This window comes from Dama dama, chromosome 15 (genome assembly GCF_033118175.1).
Source record: "Dama dama isolate Ldn47 chromosome 15, ASM3311817v1, whole genome shotgun sequence".
Taxonomy (NCBI): Eukaryota; Metazoa; Chordata; class Mammalia; order Artiodactyla; family Cervidae; genus Dama; species Dama dama.
In genome coordinates, this window is record NC_083695.1 from 63,639,291 (window position 1) to 63,662,393 (window position 23,103).

At 46.4% G+C, this 23,103-nt stretch overlaps 1 protein-coding gene across 5 annotated transcripts in view; it reads right to left on the bottom strand.

Moving 5' to 3' along the window:
• SORBS1 (sorbin and SH3 domain containing 1) overlaps positions 1-23,103 on the bottom strand; it is a 232,300-nt gene that overhangs the window by 23,414 nt on the left and 185,783 nt on the right. For 3 of the 5 annotated variants that reach the window (XM_061162241.1, XM_061162244.1, XM_061162240.1), the window contains 7 exons: positions 19,905-19,954; positions 12,924-13,096; positions 10,154-10,239; positions 6,952-7,119; positions 2,932-2,978; positions 843-957; positions 564-689 (listed from right to left, as the gene is read on the bottom strand). In XM_061162241.1, coding sequence (XP_061018224.1) covers positions 564-689; positions 843-957; positions 2,932-2,978; positions 6,952-7,119; positions 10,154-10,239; positions 12,924-13,096; positions 19,905-19,954 — 765 coding nt within the window. Of the gene's footprint in view, positions 1-563; positions 690-842; positions 958-2,931; positions 2,979-6,951; positions 7,120-10,153; positions 10,240-10,901; positions 12,369-12,923; positions 13,097-19,904; positions 19,955-23,103 lie in introns of all 5 variants that reach the window. The other 2 variants (XM_061162243.1, XM_061162242.1) reach the window with 2 other exon arrangements.

Sequence of the window (23,103 nt, forward strand, 5' to 3'; positions counted from 1 at the left end):
CTTGAAGGCAATGATAACATTGTCATCTCCTGCTCACCAAGGGCCAACTAGATGCCATGTGTCACACTGGGGGCTCCCCTGAGGCTGCTTCATTTAATTTGCTCATGGCGGCTCAGTGAGAGGGCCATTTATCTTCACTTTACATAGGAGGAAATCACAGCTCTGAAAAATTATCTAACTCCCCAAAAGCTGCACGCCTGGTAACCTATGACTCTTGTCTTCACAGTTTTTTAGACTTCTGGTGTCTGAAAGACATTCCCTTCTCCACATTAATGTTGTATAACCTAGTTGCCAACACAGCACTTCTCACATTACTAGGTGCTCAGTAAACACTGAATACAGTTTATAAGAGAGGTGGATCTATGATTTCAGAAATACCACCTTTCATCAGTAAACTCAACTGCAGAAATCCCTCAATTGCCCTCAATGCATTTCTTCATGGGGCACAGAATTGGGTGTGCAACCGCCCTGCCAGACTGGCCAGCACCCCATTACCCCATCGCCACGACGACAGTGCCCCCCAAGGTGGGGGTCCCCTGGTGTGGTATGAGAGGGCGGCTTACCTTTCTGAAGGACATCTCTACTTGGGTATCACCGTTAAAATTAAACTTGGCGATGGCTTCGCCATATTCCAGAACTTGTACTGGTGCCAGTTTTTTGGGCTGAGCCTTCTCAGCAGGAGGAAGAAGCTGAGAAAGGCGGGGGGAAGAAAGAGGCAAAGGAAATGGAAAAGAGCAGAAAGCAAGGAAATAACAGGAAAGGAGAAAACAAAACACAGGTTAGATAAATGGTGCTCTGGGCATGTCTGGGCTTTTCCTGAGAAAGAGATAGAGCCAGCGTACCTCGATGTAGGTGCGGGGGAAGATCCCCACCCGGCCGTGATGCTCTCCTTCGTACCAATTCTGATCGATTTGCTTATAAATGTAAACGATGTCTCCCTTCTGCAGAGGAAGCTCCCTGTGGACAGAGGGTCACGGCATTTTAGGAGATGTTCCAATGAGTGTAAGACTGAGACGCTCAGTGTTTTAGCAAAAGGAGACTTTGGGTGAGGTCAAAAGCGACAAGTTACATCAGTATTTGTGACATCCTGATATCCTTTTATCATTCTATCCATTTAGCCATCCACCCACCCATTCATTTCATTATCCATCCATCCATCCACCAATCTCATTATCCATCGATCCATCCATCCATCCATCCATCTATCCACCAATCTCATTATCCATCCATACATCCATACATACACTCATCTAGCATCATGCAGTAGAAAGGCTCTGAAATTAGGCAGATCTGGATTCAAAACCCAGTTATATCATTTACTAGCTCTGGTACCTTGGGCAAGATACTTAATCCCTCTGAGATGTTGAGTTGGCCAGAAACATCTTATGTGTGTGAAAGTCGCTCAGTCGTTTCCGACTCTTTGCAATTTCTTTAGGCCAGAATACTGAAGTGGGTAGCCTTTCCCTTCTCTGGGGATCTTACCAGCCCAGGGAATTGAACCCAGGTCTCCTGCCTTGCAGGTGGATTCCTTACCAGTTGAGCCACCAGGGAAGCCCAGAAACATTTTATGGAAAAGCCTAAATGACTGTATTGGGTTTCTGGCCAACCCAATACTTTCTTTATCTGAAAATAGGAGCTAACTCAGAGTCTGTGGAGAAATCAGCAACAAACTACAAATAGAAGACCTAGCCTGGTGCCTGAGATATAGTTAACAGTCAGTAAATGTTAGTTCACTTCCTTTTCAACACAGAAAAGGGATCTTGGAAAGAAAAGTGAATTTTCCCTCTTCATGCCCATTTTCAACTTTTCCATTTACATCCGTTTGTTTGCCTCAATAGTATGTTAATCTCTAGCCAGTAATCCATTTTAAAAAGTGAGACAGATAGATAATAGATACATTTTAAGCAAAACAAAAACTGCAACTTGAAATTTTCTTGAATTAGAAAAAATGACCTGATCTTTTCCATGTGCATCAAACAAACAACAAGGAAAGACAGGCCTCTGACTGCAGGGTGGAGGGGGTGTGCCTGCTTTGTGGTGCACCAGGTGGTCCCACAGTACATAAAGGGGTGCTGGCTAGACAACGGGGGCACGTCCAGAAAACCTCACAGTCAGCCCTGTGCTGGATCAAAGGATAAGGCTACCTGTGTGGGTCTCACACCAGCAGGCAGGATTCTAAACCTAAAGAGCCCTGTGAAGGGAATCCAGGGTGTTTGTCTCTAGAAAAAAGAATGTCTTTGGTCGATTTTTTGCCATAGCCCTTCTCAGGGGAGTTCTGAAATTCCCCCCTCCGTTTACCCTCAACTACGGAAACACAGATAAGCAGAATCCTCAGAATACCCACCTCTGCTGGACATCTACAGATTCTAAACTCTGCTACCCTAAGGGATGGCAGGTATGGAGGTGGGTGGGAGCTGTGATTCCCCCCACCCCAGTCCCCAACACCACAACCCCAGGTAAGCAAGGAGGGGGACACTCATGAGAGGCTGAGAGGTCATGTATCGTGGGGGGCTGGGGATGCCTCCTTCCTGCTCCATGGACCACACCCCATCCCCAAGGAACCAGTGGCAAGGTCTGATAGTAACAAGATTTGTGAAATGATAATGTGATACACTTTAGATCTTTTCTGGAGACTCATCATGCCCTTCAGCACCCTGGCACCCTGGAGGAAGTCCTGTGGGACAGAAACCTGTTTAACTTGGTTGAATCAAGTGCTTCCACAGAACACTTTTTTGAGTAACATTTATGGGGGAAAACAGAACCCAGTGACTGGAGGTGTTTAACATATTCAAGTCTATGGATCTCTCATTTTCTCTTTAAAAAGTGCTATTATTAAGTGTTTGGGGGAGGCAACATGGTGCAATGAAAGCACAGGGTCAGGAGGAAGGCACCCTGTCCCCAGAAGAAACAAGGTGGGTAAATGGCACTTACTTTAGTGTCTGAGCTTTAAAGTCAAACTTGGCTCTGGCAGGTCTCATCTGAACACAAGAAACAATGACAAGTTAAAATTGCAATTCATGTACAATGAAAAGAACACATGTTTACAAGCTTCCAGAAAGCAAAGCAGAAAAATCCACCCTAACCAGTTTACTCTGGTATTGAAATATGGGCAGAATTCCACTTGTCTGACCTTAGCAGAGCACTAGATGAATATTCAGTCAGCTATGCCATGCGTGAGGATCTCCCTACGGAGGGCCAGATTTGGGGAAGAGATGGTCAGAAAAGTCCTAAAGCTGAAATGCTGGTTCTCAAAGCTGATACTGCTATTAAAAAAAAAAAACAAAAACCAGTTGGAAGTCCTGAGACATTCCTTATCTACTGTCTTCCTCTTTGGGGAGCACATTGTTTGTGTGACTTAAATTATGCCCTGCAAGTAGATGAACCCCGACTGACTTCTCATATCACCTCCAACATATATTTCTCAACGTCTGTGAAATCATCCAAAAAGCCAGATATAGCAAGCCCTAAGCTCATGCTCTTCCTCCAAGGCTCCCATTCTTGTTGGGGAGCCCTCTCCTCCTAGTCTCCCAAGCCTGGAAGTCATCCGCAGCCCCATCTCCACTTTCTCATCGAGTCTGTCATTAAGTCACACCAACTCTCCCTCCGTCCCCTCCACAACCCCTCTCAGGTTCGACCTCTGGTACCCACAAGCACAAAGCTTCCTTTGACCTCAGTTCTCTTCACTCTAATCTGCTGTCACTCAGAAGCACAAATAACATTCCTCAAATGCTTCCATTACATCACTGCCTCACTCTGAAGTTGGCTGAGTCTCTCAACTGTCATTCAGGTCAACTCTCAATGCCTGAGGTGGGTTAAGGTCTTTGGGTAATTTCTCCTCACTCATACCTAACTGCCTTATCTCCTAGGACACTCTTCCTGACCCAATCAGGCAAGTCTATTTGCTGCATCTTGTCTAGACACCCTTCTGTGTCTGGAATTTCTTCATCACCAATTCCATCAAAGAGAGGAAAAGGTTCTTCTTTACTTACCATGTTTATTTGCACATCTTTCTTCCCCACCACTAAAAGTAGTTACATTTTTTTTTTCTTTAAAGAAAGACAGAGGGGAAAAATCAAGTGAGCAAGCTGTGCATGGCTGCCAGTATAATTCTGCCCCAGCTACGAGCAGCTCCAACCTACTCAACTGCTATGACTTCTTGGTCTAGGGAAACAGTGTGATGAAAATTAAGTTACGTACTTCCTACTTAAGTATTAGAAGGCATGGACAAAGCAGAGGGGAATATAGGTGAGAAAAAAACACTTTCAGAAGCTTCATCAAGCTCAGTTTTAGATCCTGATCCCTCAATGAAATACCCCCACATTATCAGGCTCTTTGAGCTGGGGTCTTGTAGGGACCTTCTTTAAGGCCATGCATTCTCTGCAGGAATTTTTTATTTTTCCATTTTCATGTTCTGTTTCTATCTATCTCCCATACATACTAGAAGTCAGCTAAATGCCAACCTTATAATCAATGTCAGAATTTCAATGTCTGCATCTGTGTCTGTTATGACCAGAGAGCATAATTTAACCACTGTAAGCAAATAAGAAGAGAACAATCATGGAGTTATTTACAAATGACAAGTTCACAGAGAAGGCCAAATGACCAACATTTTAAGGACACAAATGTCACAGTGATTCCAATTTTTAAAAAGCGGGGGGGGGGGGGCTGGTTACCTCATGACAGCCAACTGCAGAGCTGTGTGAAATTAAAAACAAATTCATACCAAAATAGCATGATATTCATACTCTGAATGACAACTGAATTCAGGGAAATTATATCAACTATCAATTAAATTAGTAAAACCCAAGCCATGTGATGAACAGTCAGTGGTGCCTTCTGTCATTCAAAAGATTGAGACATGAATATTAACCAGGTCTCAATTAAATTAATAATTATCAAATAAAAACTGTATAGGTGTATAGTTTACTATTTAATCTGTAAATTGGCTTAGGTCAACCCAATTGGGTTGGTGAAAATTTGTCTTTAAAGGGAACCCATACGTTATCTAAGACTGAGAAACACTGATTCCATCAAACATAAGACATAAGCCATCATTGCCTATACAAAGCATCATTTCCCTCTTTATCTCCCTCCATCCCCCTGAGGCTGAATCTACCTTTTCCTCCTCTGGTTCCCAAGGCATCGTGTTACTTACTACGACAGAGGTAACTGTTCCAAGGGTGCCTCTTCCACTAGACTGCCCGCTTCCCAAGAGCACAGTCTGAGTCTTGTTTCTGTCCCCTCATAGGGTCCTGGACAGGATTAGTGGTCACCCAAACCCTACTGAATGGGACAGAGGTACATCTACACAGCCTAGTATACCGGGACACATTGGTAATGGGACGGAAGTATATCTACATGGTCTGGACACCAGGACTCACTGGTCTTTGTCTTCTGACGTCTGTCAGTCAGCATCTAGGGCTGGGATTCTCAACATGCAGTCCCTGAACTGCTCAAAAATGCAAATTCTCAGGTCACACCCAGAATCAGAAACTTGGTGGATGGGGACCAGCAACCTGTATTTTAACAAGCCTTGAGGGGATTCTGATGCTCTCAAGTTTGAGAACCTCTGCTCTAGAAGGGATGCAGCGTGGGTTAGACAGAGTTCACCTGCCTCTGACTATGGTTACTGTGCCCTGGTTGCATTTCATTTACATGTATTATCTACAGGGATTAGGCAGCCCTAGGTTGCCTCTGCATGTCCCCATCTCCTCCATCACTCACAGCCAGATAGGTCCGGGAACAAGGATAACCCGTCACCAGAACCTTCAGAACAGAGTGGTACGGAGGAGCTGGAATGCTGAGGGCTGGGAGCTGTCTTTTCCTTGCATCTGAGTTACTCTTGATAACATCTGCCTTTTTTAAAATTATTTTTCTCTATCACCTTAAAGCCACTTTCCCTTCCCCAGCTTTCCTTTTCACCTGGTTCCCCTCTTCTCTGTCACAGTCACCTTCTATTTCTTAAAAAAAAAAAAAAAAAAAATGAAAACAAAACCCAAACCATTTGAAGAATAACCAGTGGTGCCTCTGTTGCTCGAAAGACAGCAACATGAATATTAATCAGCTGTTACACTGAACAATTATAAAACTGTATATACTTTGGTGTCACTCACCCATTCCCCCACCCCCACCCCCCAAGTCCCAGACACACACACTTCCCCAAAAGGAGCTAATCTTAGGCAGGGCTACTTAAGGGTCACGTGGCAAAACAAACTCTGACACAAAATGCAGCATTTGGCCAGCATGAGAATTTCAACATGCTGACCTTCGCGCAGGAGGCCAAGGCCCAGATAAAATCACTTTAAAGGCTTGTGCCTCTTTGTTCCCTGTATAATATTAAGTTTCGTAATCTCAGCTGAGAAATGTCCAAATTAAGGGAATGGAGGAAATGGCTCTCAGAGAGCTCTTACCCTCCACGGCTTGCCCTAACTGCAAAACTCTCTGGCTTTCAAAATTCCTCAGTGAGGTTTCAGTTCTCTTGAACACTTCAATTATATCACTGTAGGATACCAAGCAGCAGTACTGCATATCATACAAGTTTCACTAAACCATCTCTTCAAAGAAGCAGCTTGTAATTGTCCACACCATGGCCACTAATGCATATGAGCTAAGGTACAGGTGTCTAAGCGGAACGCACAGGCAACACAGTATCATGGTAAAATGCGGATGGAGAAGACGAGACTCATGATGGCAGCCGATGCTCTAAGGCATGCATTCCGAGTGTGCACTGGTGGATCCCAGTCCCGCAGCCAGGCATGCTTGGACATACAGAGCACAGGACATAATGGGAATCATGTCCTCCGACCAGCCAGAGAAGAGCCAAAGCAAGCCTAAGGGAAGCCAGGATGACAGACGCCTCTTGGAGAACTAAATTGGCCTACAGAGGGCAATGCTGAGGGGAGGCAAATATTGCTTTGGGTCAAGCAGCAGATCGAGGTGACCAAAACAGACCTCTGACCCAGATTTCCTTTTTGCCGTATCGTCTATATTGAGGAGGTCCCCAAAGCGCTCATTAGTGATAAATTGATGGTGCGTTGGAATGACGCCCGTGTGGCGCCGAGCTGCGATATCGGCTTCTTCTTGCTCGCGTTTAAGTCGTCTCTGGTCCGCTAAAAGTTTCTGCCATGAAATTGCATAAAATGGGCAGTGAATCATCTGGTCCAGGGCATTGGAAAACTGCCAACAAAAACAACTAAGGAAAAAGGTGCTGAGTCAATAGAGAGGAAACAGATGTTGGAGGGGCTTTATGTTCCCGTTGCAACCACCCCCGTGTGCTCTGTGTAGGGAGGAGACAGCACTGCAAAAGAAATCTAGGCAACACTGAAGGCTGGTCCCATGTGGTTACACTGTCTGCAGACTATCCCTGGCTCAGCTGACAGCCTCCTGCCTCCAGATACAAGGCAGAGGAGGCCACATCATCCAGGGCTCCTTCTGGAGCATTCATGAGCATGGAGCATGGCAGGAGGCCAGAAGTGCTATCCTCACTCACTTAGCCAGTGATGAGCTCCCATAGCATATTCCCACAGTGGAACCAGGGTGGGCTCTTCCTCCTGCCCACATCTGTCCTGTTAAACTGCTGTGGGCTTTTACTAAGGGGTTCTATGGCAAGCAGGTAATTTTGTGCTTCCTATTGCTGCTATTTGAATATGCTCAAGAGAGTAGAAATACCCAATTCAGAAAATATGGCACCCTTCCTCCTAGACCAGCCAAGCCTTCCTCTGAGTACAATTTTAGGAGGTTTCAGCATGTGCACCAAAACCTATTTGTGATGGACAGAAAGCATCATTTATTATCCTAATGTACTTTCTACTCAACTACTTCTTCTTTAGAGAAATGAAGCTGAGTTTAAGGGACTGCTATAGACTATACATATAGGAGATAAACTAAGAATAAGGTACTTGAGTTTAGAAGAAATATTCTCTCCTAAATTAAGGAAACAGTCATTCATTTCTGTTTTTAAAGGCCTTTTAAAATAATTAAACAATATTACATTTAACTAAATGTCCTCACTGCCTACTGAAAGGACCCTACAGAAGAGAATTTTAATATTTTCTTACTCTAAACCAATCATACATTCCCAGAATTAATATTGCTTGCAAGAAAGCATTAATTAGAACTGATCATTTTGAGCATTCTCAGTAAAGCATTAGCCTTCTCCTAGCAGGTAGTGAAATGCCTTAAGTGACACCTAGCTCCAAAGGAGGGTGGACCCATCTTTCTATTCTTCTCCAGGGTCTACCAATGATAAAGCAGTAACTCGTCAAATAGCTATGGGATTTCCAGCGCTCAGGTTAAGTTGTGGTAAAGATTCAGTGAGAAAAGACATGAGAAAGTGCTTTGTGGAACACCATAAGGCCCTGGTTTCCAGCCCTGCCTCTGTTACAAGGTAACTTTCTATGTGGTATGGGGCTAGCCAGTACCCTATGGCAGTCCTTTCCTGGATAAAACAAGAGAATTAGCTAGATGACCACCAATGTCCCTTCCAGGACTGACAGGTTCTTGTTTTCTGAACTGCATTATCATCAATGTTAATAATAAGCCCCTTGTGGGACTTCCCTGACAGTCTAGTGGTTAAGACTCCATGCTCCCAATGCAGGGGGCACAAGCCATTCCTGGATGGGGAACTAAGATTCCACATGCCGTATGGCGTGGCCTAATAATAACATGAGTGAGTGCAAATGGAGCAGAGCTCCCCTCCCAGCTTGAATCTGACCTCAGTAAATCCATCATTTCCATAGTTTAAACATATAAGCCAAAAACCAGGGATAAGGACACCAGGATGTGTGAGCCAGTATATTCAGGAAACGAGCTGCTCATCCTTTGAATCACTATATCAGCAAAGTAAAACCTGCCTCCCACATGGTAGGTGAGAATTCTATCACAAAACCTCCCATGTTGGATGTTAGGGTTTATACTCCTGAAATGGAATGTCACCTCCCTTCATCATAGCAGGCCAGGTTTCAATAGGTGGAATCTCATATCTCAGTGACAGTGACAAACAGAAGTCACTGTTTGTCATGCATTGTGACATGCATTGTGAGCTTTTCACATTGTTATCACAAATAATTCTGTCCATCAAATGCTTCCTTGAGTATCTTTTCACAGACAGGTGCAAATGTCTTACTGAGTACTGTCTGTATGGTGCCCGGAGAAGGGCAGAACTGTGGTCTTTTTTGTCCTTTGTCTCTCCAGCTGACAGCATGACTGTTACCCTCCAGCTCTCTTCAATGTCAGCCCGACCCTAAATCCTTAATAAAAATCCCCCTAGACTCTGAAACCACCTCAATGAAACAGAACATAGGAAGAGGGCTTTGGACTTTACAGGGAAGAGGACAGAGTTGTGTACACATGACCACCTTCCCCTGTTGCCACTAGCCTCGAAACAACTCTTCCGTCTTTTCACTGCATGAAAATGGTCCTCAGAGCTTGTTTAATCAATAGGACCCGTTCCTCTGGGAATGTGAAATCTAGAAAGGACATCTTGTAATAACACTTCGTCACAACAGCAGCTTGTGATTCTGCCCATTTAGCTGATATACAGAACCACCTCTTCCTAAATCCCAAGAGAATGTGCCCCTTTCCTGGCCCCACCAGTCAGATCACTGCTGTGCTGTGTATGTTTCAGCAGCTGCAAGACAAAGGCTAATGCTGAAGTTCTTGGGGTGGGGCACTGTCACCATTTACCGGGGTAGCTCTGAGTTAAAGGCAACGTCTTCAAAATGTTTTTATAAAATGTATTTATCATGGTCATTATTTATTTTACGTTTCCTCTTTCTCCTATTGCATCCTTCTCACAATATGAACTGTGCTTTGTGTCAATAGAGGGTGAATTTTCTTGGAGAATAATAAAGTGGGGTGAGGGTGCTCCCCTTTCGAGGCACTGAATGCAGTGGTGGGCAACCTCTTTCTGAACCTCCTGGGCAGTAGGACTGGCTGGACTTGGCCTTTGGAAGTTAGTGCCTTGAAAAAAATCAGTCCTACTTTTGGGCGAAGTGGACTAAAAAAGGAATGATAGAGCCTAGATCATATAAAAACTCACCTGTGAAAATCCCTGTTTGATTCTAACTGCTAGGCCATGTCACCTCCCTAAATGTCTACTTCCTGCATATTTTTGTCTGCACAAGAGCTTAGAGAGTTCAAAAGTGGCGATTACCTCTTTATCATCATGACGCCGTCGAATAAATTCTTCTGTGGATTCCAAGTAATCAGCTGGTATAAAATGCCTTGGTGACTCTGAATCTTTCAAAACAATAAAGCAGAATTAAAACAGGCAAAGATTTAGTGGGAAACCAGATTGGGAAAAGATTTCACCTTTCATCCATGATAAATATCATGTTTTTACCATTGTCGTTTGGTGGTCAGTATCAAATTCTGAAGGAAAAAAACCAAACTCCCTCCCTCCTGCTTTTTGGATTTACTTGTGAATTAGTTTCATACACAGAAAACTAACGAGAGGCAAAAAATGAGCAAAGAGAGAACCGTCTTAGAAAGGTGTCCTTATTAATAGGCGTGCAGGGTCTTACAGGACACACACTGTACACTCACACACACACACACACAGGGCCACCGAGAGAGGCTGCCTCTCAAAAAACCTCGGCGTTGAGTCAGGATTGGTGTGAACTGCAAGGGGTTCAGGAGTTCAAATCAACAAATTTCTCAGATGTGCTAAACGGCCAATTTTTCTTTCGAAACAGAGTTTGGTGGTTAGTCTAAATGACATGGGGGAATCTGTTTTTAAAGAAGAGCAGCCACTACGAGCCATGATTAATTGCCAAGCAAAACAAACAGAAAACAAAGGACGGACCAGAAAATGAGCAGGGAGGGCACAGGGGAGGGGGGAACACAGCAAGCAGGATGGAGGGACAGGTGAGGTGAGACTGGTCAAACACACAGAAGGCCACCTCCGAGGGGTGCCCCCAGCTCCCCGTGGGGGTTGTTGTTTCTGTCCAGGCCCTGGTCTGAGTACGGCACAGAGTTCCCGTTACTAAACGCCCGCGGGCAGACCTCCGGGGTCGCGGGTCTCTCCTGAGGGGGCTCTGAGATCTGGCTCAGCCGGGCCATGGTGAGCCGGGAAGACAGGCGTTTGGGCACCGAGGGCCTCCCCCCAGAGGGGGCTTCGTCCCGATGGGGCTGACTGGGGGGCTCTGGCTTCTGGCCCGAGAAGTCCCCGGGGCCAGGCTGTCTGAGGGGGTGCTGGAGGGGCTTTTTCAACCGAAAGGGGAGGGGGCTCATTAGGTAGATGTTCCTGAGGAGCGTGCCCTTGTCCCCCCGGGGATCTGGGCGCCAGTCGGGCCGCCGGGAGGCCTGCTGCTGCTCGTGCCTGCGGATGGTGGTGAAGCGGGTGTAGGAGGCCGGGCAGGTGCCCTTGCACTTGTTGAGGCGGTGTTTGGGGAAGTCCCCGTGAACGCTGCCGCTGCTGCCCTCTCGGCTGTCGCTGGACACATTGGAGCAGCGGTCCAGCTCGTCCGAGCAGGCGGAGAGGGGCTCGGAAGGCACAAGGCCCCGGAAGCCCAAGGCGGAGTCCGCCATCCGGCTACACGTCGGGGAGGCATAGATGATGCTCCCGGAGCTCAGCCCGTCTACCTCCCGGGGCCGGAGCTTGGTTGACTCCAGGAGGGACTCGGCCGAGCGGGCGGACACGAGGCCGCTCCGGGCCAGCACGGGTGTAGGGGACTTGCTTAGCCTGCCGGACAGATCCAGGGACGGCATGGACCGGGAGCGCTGAATCAGCTGCTCGAAAGCCGTGATGCGGGAGGAGACAGTGTGCTTGGGGATGTGCTCCGAGCCCTCCTGGCTGGGGCCCAGCTCGCCCCGGGCCAACGCCAGGCCGCTCCTCTCGAAGTGGGAGGCCAGATCCCGCACGCTGGAGGAGGGGCCGGACCCCAGGAAGAGTCCGGCCCGATTGATATGGTGCATGTCGCGGTAGAGCATGGTAAACTGCGGGCCGGCCTTCCTCGAGAGCGGACAGGGCCTCCTGGCGGCTGCGCCGAACTCCTGCAGGCTCAGCGTGCTGCTTGAGCGGCCGTCGTAGTCCCGCCGCGAGCGCATGAGCAGGTTCTCCACGCTGCCCCCCACTGGCAGGGGGAGGCCTCTTCTGGAGTCGTTCAGAGAACCCGAGACACAAAGATTCTCGCAGCTCTGAGCCTTTTCTGACGGCAGAAGGATGCTCTTCCGATCCTGCAAGAGAGCGCTGGGAGCAGAGAGCCTGGGTTTGAATTTGGAGGGGAGGATTTCCGAAATGCAGGCTTTCGCGGCGGACAGGGGCTTCTTGTGCTTACACCCTGGGCCTAACGCACTGCTACTGTGAGCTGCTCGGCTATGAGCTGAAGATGAAGAAATCATGTGAGCATTCCCACCTTTATGATCCACTGGAAGCATGCAGAATAAAATAAACAGACCCATTAGGTTAAAGCTGAAAGCTGCTACAAAAAAAAAGAAGAAGGAAAGGGGGAGAGGGAACATGCTTATTTGTCAGAGGGTTTTGTGTGATTTTTTGGTTTCTTTTGTTTTAATTTCCAGTCGATGTCCGGAAGCAAAATAATCGGTGCTGCAAAGCAGGTGCAAAGATGCAACAAAAAATGGCCACCCTGTTAGAATTAGGAAAAGCTCAGCTAATTTCTAAGAAAAGGGAACCGGAACAAAAAAAAAGAGAGAGAGAGAGAGAGAGATGCTTCAGGGAGAGCAAGGTGGGGATTCAAAGGAAGGGAACTATTAATACCAGAAAGAAAAATGGCCGGTAAGAAACTCAGGGAGGGGGCCGGGAGGGCTCAGTGGCCTGGAAATGGATCTGAACAAGTCAAAACTGATCCCAGTAGCTGGAGGTTTACTCTCGCTGCCATCACCCTAGGAATGGGTACAGATGGCCAAGAGTCACCCCATAACACTGTAGATGGGCCAGAGTCTTGCAGGCTATGCCCCGTTACCTTTAGTGGAGGCTGAGCTGGATGGCCGCTTGAGCCCGCTCAGGCCCTGGAGGGGGATGTCTCCTCCTTCCAGGACACTTTTATAAATCTGCCTCTCATTCTCCAAGCTGGTGAGATCCCCAGGAGCCCCATCAGATTCCCTCTTCACCGCATGGAAGTTGGAAGAATATACACTGAGAACAATGAAATTTTTAAAAGAGAAGAAAAAAAGAAAAAAAACACAGCAGTTAGTATTTTTAACAGTTTTCTAAAAAGCACATTACCAGCTGAGGATAAGGAAACATACCTCCTGGAATCCTCACCAAGCACAGTCCTTCCTAAAGGGCATATCTATTTAGCCACAGAGCTCGACAGACAAAGCAGGCCCTCGGGAGCCCCAAAATATTCAGGAATTGTGTCCCAACAGCAAGGTGCTCTGAGATGACTGCATTTGTGCTTTAAAAGAATAACCGAGAAACATTGCCTGGGCACAGAGCAGGGTCAGACAGGAGGGGGTTCTGGGGCCCAATGGCTGCACACAAGATGAGACAGTCAAGGACATGAGTGGAGCTTCTGACATGTCGCCAGCCAGAGTTGGCCATTTCAAGTCCAGCACCTGCATAACTTTTCTACTTTGTTACTCACAAGTGCTTTGACCAATGGAGCATTAAATTGAACAACAAAAGGTAGTTCCCCAGCTGTCTTGGGTCTCCAGGAAAATCAGCCACCAAGTACAACCGGAAGCTGGCATTCCTTATTCCATCTTATTCCATCCATTGCTCTTAAAATTTGTATCAGCACCTTAGGACATGCGTTATGGAGTATCAACTATCACTTGTTTATATCGCTCATTTATATTAATCTTGTTCAGTGTCTAGGTGTTTTTGCAAGTTACCACAAATCCTTTATGGAATGAGGTGGGGCACAGAAAAAATTAAGAGCATTTACTCACTGAACCCTCCCCTCCCCCTAATTCCAGTTTTCTATGCCTTCACCCACAGACACACTGACATGTGGGCATACGCCCACATGTTTGCACACACTCAGATCAGGGGTGACCCCCTTTTTCCCACAAAAGCACTCAAGCTCTCACTAGGCTGCTTTTCTGTCCTACCGAATTCCATTTACCAGTATCAATATGGATTTTTCAGCATAAAGATATAAACAGCTTGATAACATTGATTCAATCCAATATTTTATTTATTCTCAGCCATAACCAGCTGCCTGACCTCACACCCCCTCTACCTCACCAGTTATCAGAACCCACCCCCTACCCACAGCCACCCCACCTTTGGCCGTCATCCAGCCGTTATCACCATTTTTTCCTGCTTCCACCAGAACAACAAATCAGTACTCAGGAAACCTCTCAGAATGGATCTGCTCTAGCCAATTGTTTTCTTTCTGATACCAAAGCCAACATGCTTTTTCCAGATGTGCACACTTTGCTACTGAGGGGCTCCTTGTTTAAAAACAATATTTTAAAGCTCTTGAACAATGTTTTAAAATATATCATCTCTATTAGATCTCCTAATGTTGGAAAGGCATATCATTTGTCCCACTTTCTCCAAGGGAAAACCGAGGACCACAGGGGTGAAGGTTATTTGCGGATAGTCAGAGAGTTGTTGGGTCTTGCAGTGTTCCAACAGATCAGAGAGGATGGGGAAACCAGTCAGACTGATCGAGAAAGGGCCAGTCAGGACTAGCAGCCACAGATTACTCAACAAAACAAGTCAAATCCAGAAGCTCAGAGGAATCTTCTGGTTTCCAGTGGTTAAGACTTGGCAACTTCACTGCTGAAGCCTGGGGTTTGATCCTTGGTCAGGGAACTAAGATCTTTCATGGAAGCTTAGCCCTCAGTAGTCTGAGTTGAGTCATTTTTAGTTTGGAAATAACAAGCCAGGAAGAGACAGCGTGGGGAACTCACCCCCTGGCTAAGATGCAGAACTGACTGCTGAGGTTCAAGAGGGATTCAATAAAAACACTCACTGGAAGGGTAAAGTGAGAGAACAGAGCAATCATCTCAGGGCCAAGTGTTTCCAAACGTGCCACCAGGCGCACTCTGGAGGAGGCAGGCTGGGTCCCGGCAGGCTGTGAGTCTAGCCCGGCTCCCATGAGGAAAGTGATCAGCTGAGGCAAGACTGCTATCTTTAAAAACTTGGAAACAATCTGTTTCTCTCAGCCTCAGTTTCTTTCATCTGCAAAACTAGTAGGTGTGATGAGACTGTCCACAAAATCCACCTTCAGATCCATTATCTATACAGACCTTTCTTTTGAGCTCCAAACACAGACATTCAGCTACCTTCTAGACATCCTCTACCGCATGACCCTCAGACATCTTGAACCCAGCCTGTCCCAAACCAAACCTAGCTCTGCCCTCCGTCTGCCTTCCCCCAAGCCAGAAAGCCAGTAGAATCACCCTCTTTTCCCTTCCCCAGATCTAACCAGTCCCAAGCCCTGCTTATTCCCTGTCCTCGACACAGTCACATGAATCCTGCTCTCTCCCCCCGGACTGCCCACGACTGTTCCACTACACCTCTGCAGGAAGTATGCTGCCACGGCCCACGTCTCCAGTCCTCCCTTCCTCCAGTCATCTCTGCAAATCACCGCCAATGACATTTCTAGAGAAGATCTCAATTTGTCATTCCACTGCTCATTTTACTCACTCTACAAATATTTACTGAGCACCTACTAAAAGTCAATCATTCTCCTAGATGGAAAGTCAACAGAGGACAAAACAAAAAATTCCTGCCTCATGGAGTCACTGTTCAAAACCATTTAGTGTTTTCAGGGGAAAAAAGAAAAAAAAAATAATAACTGTTTCTAGACTTTGGGGAATCTAGACAATCTTAGGGGCTTCCCTTTTAGCTCAGCTAGTAAAAAATCTGTTTGCAATGCAGGAGACCTGGGCTTGATCCCTGGGTTGGGAAGATCCCCTGGAGAACGGAAAGACCACCCACTCCAGTATCCTGGCCTGGAGAATTCCATGGACTATACAGTCCATGGTATTGCAAAGAGTCAGATGCGACTTTCACTTTCAGACAATCTTAGAGTACTGCATGAAAAAAATTTTTTTGTATTTATAATATAATGCTACTGTCATTCACTTTTTTACAATATTTTTTAAACTTTTATCTATATGGCTGTGCTGGGCCTTAGTTGCAGCATGTGGGATCTTAGTTGCCACAGGTGAACTCTTAGTTGTGCACATGGGATCTAGTTCCATGGCCAGGGATCGATGCCAGGTCTCCTGCATTGGGAGCATAAAGTTTTAGCCACTGAACCACCAGAGAAGTCCCTGTCATTCACTTTTTATTTGCTGTTGCATGATAAAACCTTTCTTTGATTTTCCCCTCAAACACTTCCTGGGTTCCATCTCTGAATTTACCACACTGCATTCTGATTGTCATGTACGATCATGTAATTCTCCAATGATACTTTTCCTTGAGGCCAGGCAGTTTATCTTATGAATCTTTGCATGCCTGGTGTCTAGCACTATTGTTCAATAAATACACATTGGTGGAATAAATGATTCAATGGAGTTAAATGCCAACATGCACAAAGATTTATTACATTTTTAAGGCCCAGGGGAGTCTCTAATCACTCATGTAGATCTACCCTAATGATTTGTGTTTTGATCTAAAATTAGATTAAGGGGAAAAAGTGATTTCTCTAGTAGATCATCACCATTGAGGAAAGAGCAGCTTGTTCTTGAGTGCCATCTGCTGGCCAAATAAAGTAAAGCTCTTCAGCTAGGCAAAAAAAATATTTTCGTGCCAAAATGCTAAGTCATGTTGAAAATAATGAGTAGTCTACACTGTTGACACACAGATCTGATAACTCCAGGGAAATAAAATTCAAAATGGGATATACACTATGATCACAAGCATGAAAGATGCTTTTTGAAATGAAAGACTGACAGATGTATTAGGATATTGGGGCCATGGGTGAATTTCCTTCTCTCTTCCCAGGTTCTTCTCACACTGTGATAAGGAATCATGCTAATAAAATTCTAAACTTCTCACATTGTGATAAGGAATCACGCTAATAAAATTCTAAACTGCAGTCTGCTCAAGATGTGAAAGTGGATTTAAGACAACACTATCACTTCTTACAGACTGACCACAGAATTTTTGATCCTGGGCCATTTGGTGCCTTGTCTTTCTCTGGTGCTTAGGTTAAGTCAAGTCTTGACAATATTTCTTTCACATGTGATTCGCGTTCACAAGCTGCCTGCCTCAGCGCTAAGCAAGCTGGATTCTAATTAACTGAGATCTATAGGTGCATTCATTTATTCAGCAAACACTTACTGTACATTTTCCTACATGTCAGGCACTGCACTCAGGCTGATTTGTCCCCAACTGCAAACACCGAAAAACTTTAGTCATTTGAACAAATTGGGAGAGAATCAAGCCTAAATTACTGAAAAGTCCCCACAAGGAAGGACAGCAGGAGGGAAAAGCTCATCTGTCAAGATGAGAACTGGGCTATGACTGAAAAACAGAGATCTCCAGAGACCTATCTCCATGACACAAACAGAAAAGTGAAAGTTGCTCAGTCGTGTCCAACTCTTTGCAACCCCATGGACTATGAAGTCCATGGCATTCTCTAGGCCAGAATACTGGGGTGGGTAAGCCTTTGCCCTCTCCAGGGGATCTTCCCAACCCAGGGATCGAACCCAGGTCTCCCGTATTGCAGGCAGATTCTTTACCAGCTGAGCCACAAGGGAAGCACTTGAACACTGAGACACAAGGGAAGCACAAGAAGAGACTACTTGGTAAATGAACACATCAAATAGCTTTATGTACACAAGTCCTCAGAGTGTCTGAGAGCAACTTGCTCTTTTAAAAAGCCTGCATGGAGGGGATTCCCTGGTAGCTCAGTGGTGAAGAATCCACCTACCAATGCAGGAGACACAGGTTCGATCCCTGGTCCAGGAGGATCCCACATGCTGAGGTGTGCCACAACTATCGAGCCCATGCTCTACAGCCTCAGAACTACGACTACTGAGCTGGTGTGCCTAGAGCCTGAGCTCTGCAACAAGAGAAGGTACCGCAATGAGAAGCCTGCAAACCACAACTAGAGAGTAGCCCCTGCTTGCTGCAACTAGAGAAAAGTCTGTGTAGTAACAAAGACCCAGCACAGCCAATAAATAAGGAAAGAAAATTATATATATTTAAAAAGCCTGCATGGAAACTTCCCTGGTGGTCCAGTGGTTAAGACTCTGTGCTTCCACTGCAGGGAATGTGGGTGTGATCCCTGGTTGGGAAACTAAGATCCCGCATGCCAAAGGGCACAACCAAAAAGGGCATTCTGTATGCCCTCAATCCTGCTAACATACTATGACACAAATGGATCCTTGTTTTTTCTTTCTTTTTTTTAGTCACTCAAAACAGTAAACTCTAGCATGCCTTTCTTTGGTTAATTTAACACCCAATTTTGAATCACTATTGGTGCAGATGAGAGTTTATAGATGGCACCAGTAGACCTCAGCAGTTCCCTGGCCTAGAATATCATTGCTCCTACTCTGGTGGTAGCTCTGCCACGCACAGTTATGGAAGTCAGGCACACACAACCTTCATGCGCCTTTTCCTCACCAATAAAATGAGGATTAAAAATGACAACTGATCCTAGAATGCTGAGGACTAAATGAGGTAAAGTATAATACACTTTTGCTAAGCACAAGACTTGGCACACAGTTAAGTGTGCAAACAATCATTCAGATCTTTCATTCAAGACCTGTTCATTCAAGATCTGTGTTCTTAACACTGACAGCCTGTGGGAGCTACATTCTGAATACTTTTAACTTCTACAATCTATTTTACTCAGTTGCCATGTTATTTACTTTTTTTTGGCGGGGGGGGGCATGTTTTGCCCCTGAAACTATTAGGGGACTATATGTTATGCTTCTATCAGAATATCCAGCATAAAACCTTAGATCCATTAGAAATTCACTCACTTCACCCACATACGCTAATCCCAGCTGGTTGACTTTGAAATGAAACTACTCTTGCAAAATGTCTTCCCTGGCCAGATATGATAGAGTGGATATGCCCAAGTGACTGTAATATTTGACCCCCAAGTCCATAAACTCAGCATTCACACCAAAGTCAGGCTTCGGCCCACACAGCTGAGCTTTGCTCTGTGTGGAGTTATCCAACCCAAATGGAAGAGCGAGTAACAGCGTGCCTTCCCTCCCCGTCATATTTCGGAGTGAGATACAGACTGTAATCTCATGGTGACGAGAAGCCGCTTCTACCAGAACAGCGCCCGAATCTACTGGGTGCACCAGGCACTGCAGGTATGCAGCCCTTGCCTTGGGGGGTTCAGAGTTTATTGTAGTCACAAAAGTACAAAAGCATCAGTCAGGCACAGAAGGAAGTGCCAATAAGAGGTACTAACACATTTGTAAGGGCCTGGGGCAACAATGAAACATTTCCAGCTGGGATGACAGCTGCATAGCAAAGTATGGAGACAAGAAATCTTGGAGAGGACACAGGTTGGCTTGGGGGAGGGGAGGAGAGGCCGATAGTTACCTTATGAGGAAGTGCGTGGGGTGTGCATTCACCAGCCAGGCAGAATTCCAAGAATTGGTATAGGGGAATAAACCCAGATCTCTGAGAATGAGACAAGTTGGCCCCATCTTTCCTTGTGACAGGTCCAGCCTGAAGACTTCACCCCCCCTCATCCCAGTCACCTTTACACCAGATGCACTTCAGTCACACACCCCTCCATACTCCCAGGAATCAGCTTCTCAATTCAAACAAATAAGCTTACAGCCAAAGGTAAAGAAGCCAACACAGAGAAATGCTCATCAGAGGTAATATGAGTCATCACAACGTTAATTTGGAAAAGGAGGAGGAAAAAAAATAATTTTAAAACTATAATTGCTACTTATCACCAAACTATACATCCTTCAAAGCCACTAGACTGAAACAAATGAAACACAAGCCTTCCCATTTTGGACATTTCATATATCAAGCCATGTAAACAATGATAACTTACTATCCAGGAGGCTCTGAAGAAATTTCTGGAGTCGGGCTGATTGCTGAGCTCTGTAAATGTCAAAAAAAAAAAAAAAAGACTTACTTTGACTCAGTTATTTCAAGCCAAGGGGAAAGTAGAGAAGCCCCTTTCTTGTCCTAGTTTAGACAAAGCCCTCCCGGAGGCAGGGAGCTGAGCTGAGCTGGAAGGGCTCAGGGCGGGTGGACGGCGGCACTCTTTCTCTGGGAGGAGGATCTCCGGGCTTTTGTCTCCCAGGGGCTGCACCCAAGGCTCTCTGGAAGGGTCAGGAGATGGCCCACTCTTCATGGGTATCTCCAGTCGCAGGCCCACTGGGTGGATGGCCCACCACTTCGCAACATGCACTAGTGACATGGACAGCACCTTGCACCAGCTCATCCCCAGCCCTCGGACCCCCTGCCAAGCCCACCAGACTCCGTCATGCACCCAAATGCCACAACTAGAGAGCGTCACCCAACACTTCATCAGGTACATAACATAAAAAAATAAAAAAGCATTTAAAAAGACCATACTTCTAGATCATTCATTTACCCCTGGAAATGGGGAGCAATGCAGTTTCACAAAACCTCTTAATGCCTGTTTCACCAAGTGGGAGAGCATGCTATCAAATGACAGGCCACTATGCAAAAGGGAGAAAACCAAGAGCTCTATATAGATAAAAAGCAGCATAATTACAGAGTTTAGGGTGTCTATCATCTTGGAGAAGGAAAGGCAAAGGGTGTGATATATTTGTTTTTAAAAATAACATGGTAGTTGAATAAGTCAATACACAGCTTAACTCGTAAAGACGCTCCGATCTCTGCTAATGACCACTTCAAGAAGAACAAGCTCTCTGGAAGAGAAGAGGCACTTGGGGAAAGGAGAGAAAGAAAATAGCAGGAGGAAGAGAAGGAAGAGGTTGGGAAAGGAGGAGGAGATGGTGGGAGGGGAGGCAGCCTTCTTTGGGGGCTCACCCCAGCTGTCCTCCGGCCCTTACCCCCAGTGTTCCTGAGAAACCACTGTTCTCCCCTCCATGTCCACCCCTCCAGCCCTGGTGCCCACACTGGCCTCTCCCGCCCATCCCCTCCTGGAGCCTCCCACCCTCGATGCCCGCCCGCCCAAGCCGGGTCTCCATCCTGGAAGAGCTTCGGCACAACCCTGCTGAGGCCTCTGGAAACACCCACTTCCTGCCGATCCCTCTCACAGGTTGTCAGTAGGTGCTATACCTCTGGGGGCTCCCCTGATTCTTTACCACATAACTCCAGCTCCCATCAGCTACCTGCCCAGCGACCTCTGAAGTGTTTAGAAGCCTCTTGGTTATCAGATGCACTGACCTTCCCTCAGAGTCTATTTCTGGGGGGACCCCTCACTCAGCTCTCACATTTGCCCCACCTCTCACGTTTCCTCCTTGCTCTGTTTTTCTCTGATCCTCCTCCTCCTCTGTTCTGTGTCAGACAAGATCCCCATGGGGGGCTATTGGTCCCCCACCTTCTCTCTCCCTTCAATCCTCCCTCGGCTCCCAGGGCTTCAACCAGCACTTCTCTTCAGGTGACCCTGACTGACTTTCAACACCCCTGCCTCTCATCCACTTCCAACTGTTGCCTGGATATCCCCCATATGATCCACAGCCAACACTTCAGAAATACCTGAAACTACCTCCATCAACTTCCCTCTGCCCTGACTTTTCCCCCATCTTTCTTATGTGACATACTGACATCCCCATTCTTCCTGCTTCCTTCCCCAAACCCTACACTTGTGTTTCCTATCCCTGCCCTCAGTTCTTTGCTCTTTACACCAATTAGTTAAAGTGTCTCACTGTGGGACTTCCCTGGTGGTCCAGTGGTTCAGACTCTGCAGACTCTGTGCTTCCAATGCAGGGGGCAAGGGTTCTATCCCTGATCTGGGGACTAAGATTCCACATGTGTGTCTCCCAATAATAAAAAAATTTTAAAAAAAAGAGAGAGAAATAAAGGGAGGAAGTTGTTTTTTTTTTAACTAAAATAAGGCATTGGCTAAATAATTCTTTTTAAAAAAGTCTCACTGCAATTTCTGTGAGTTCTCTCTCACATCTATCCTCCCCCTCGCTTCACGCTCGTGCCACTGGAGTATAGGCTCTTGCCCCTGCATGCCCAGACCACTGCAGCAGTCTCCTTGCCCTCTCAACCTCCAACTGGAGGTTTTCCCTTCAATTCAGCCTCTCGGGAGCAAGGACACTGAGCTTCCTAAAACACTTCCTGAATTACATCATTGACTGGAGGGCAAAATCAATCATCCCCTTAACCATATTTTCTGAGTCTCTATAACCCAGAGTCAACCCTCTTTTCCCAAACCTGCCTCCCACTATTATCACCCAAAATGTTCTATTATAGCCGAATTCATCTACTTTATTCCTGAATCTATATTAAATATGTTTATTTTGCCCCCTCTACCATGCCTCCAATGGATGGCCCCCACTTTCACCAGGTACCTAAATTCCATCCATTCCTTAAGATCAGGGCCAACTCCTGAGAAGTCTCCCCTGATTTTCTGGAAGATTTCCCCCTCTCCTGAGCCCTTAGAGCCCATAGTGGTCATTCAGCTCTTACCAGGCACTGCTATGTACTAGTGGAGCTGTTTTATTTATGAGTGTGGCTAGCTGCCATGTTCTTGAAGGCAATGCGTCCACTCTTGTGCTGACTTAGAACCTCTCTCAGCACATCTCACATGCCTCAGCTAAGGGCCATGGGTAACTGATTCAGTTATGAATCAGTGTCAAGATGACACATTCATGCAACCTCTTCAGGCCCACCTAGCCACAGGCAGGACTGTGGGTACCAGACGCCATCTCTGCCCAACAGAGGCGGCTGTGAGCTCAGTAACCTCTGGCTGCTGTCCATCCTGACACCTGTTACAGAACCACTCTCTCTAGGCTACTTTGAAAAGAGTGCCTGCTGACTGGCTGGGGCTCCCGTCCTGCCTCTTGGCTCACTTCAGGACTTACCTACAGCCACAATTCTCCTTCAGAACCAGCTCAGACCTCCATTCCCACAAGAGTGACAGCAGCTGCCAGTCTCTGCCCTGGTTGGAGACTCAGCCCCCTACCATGCCCACCCCGTCACCTATCCGCCTGGTTGCGAGCACTGTCGCTCATCTTCTGCACTCCCCTGGGCCTAACCCCTGGTCTCTGCAGGCTAACTCTTCCTCTGGGGACTCTGGACTCCCA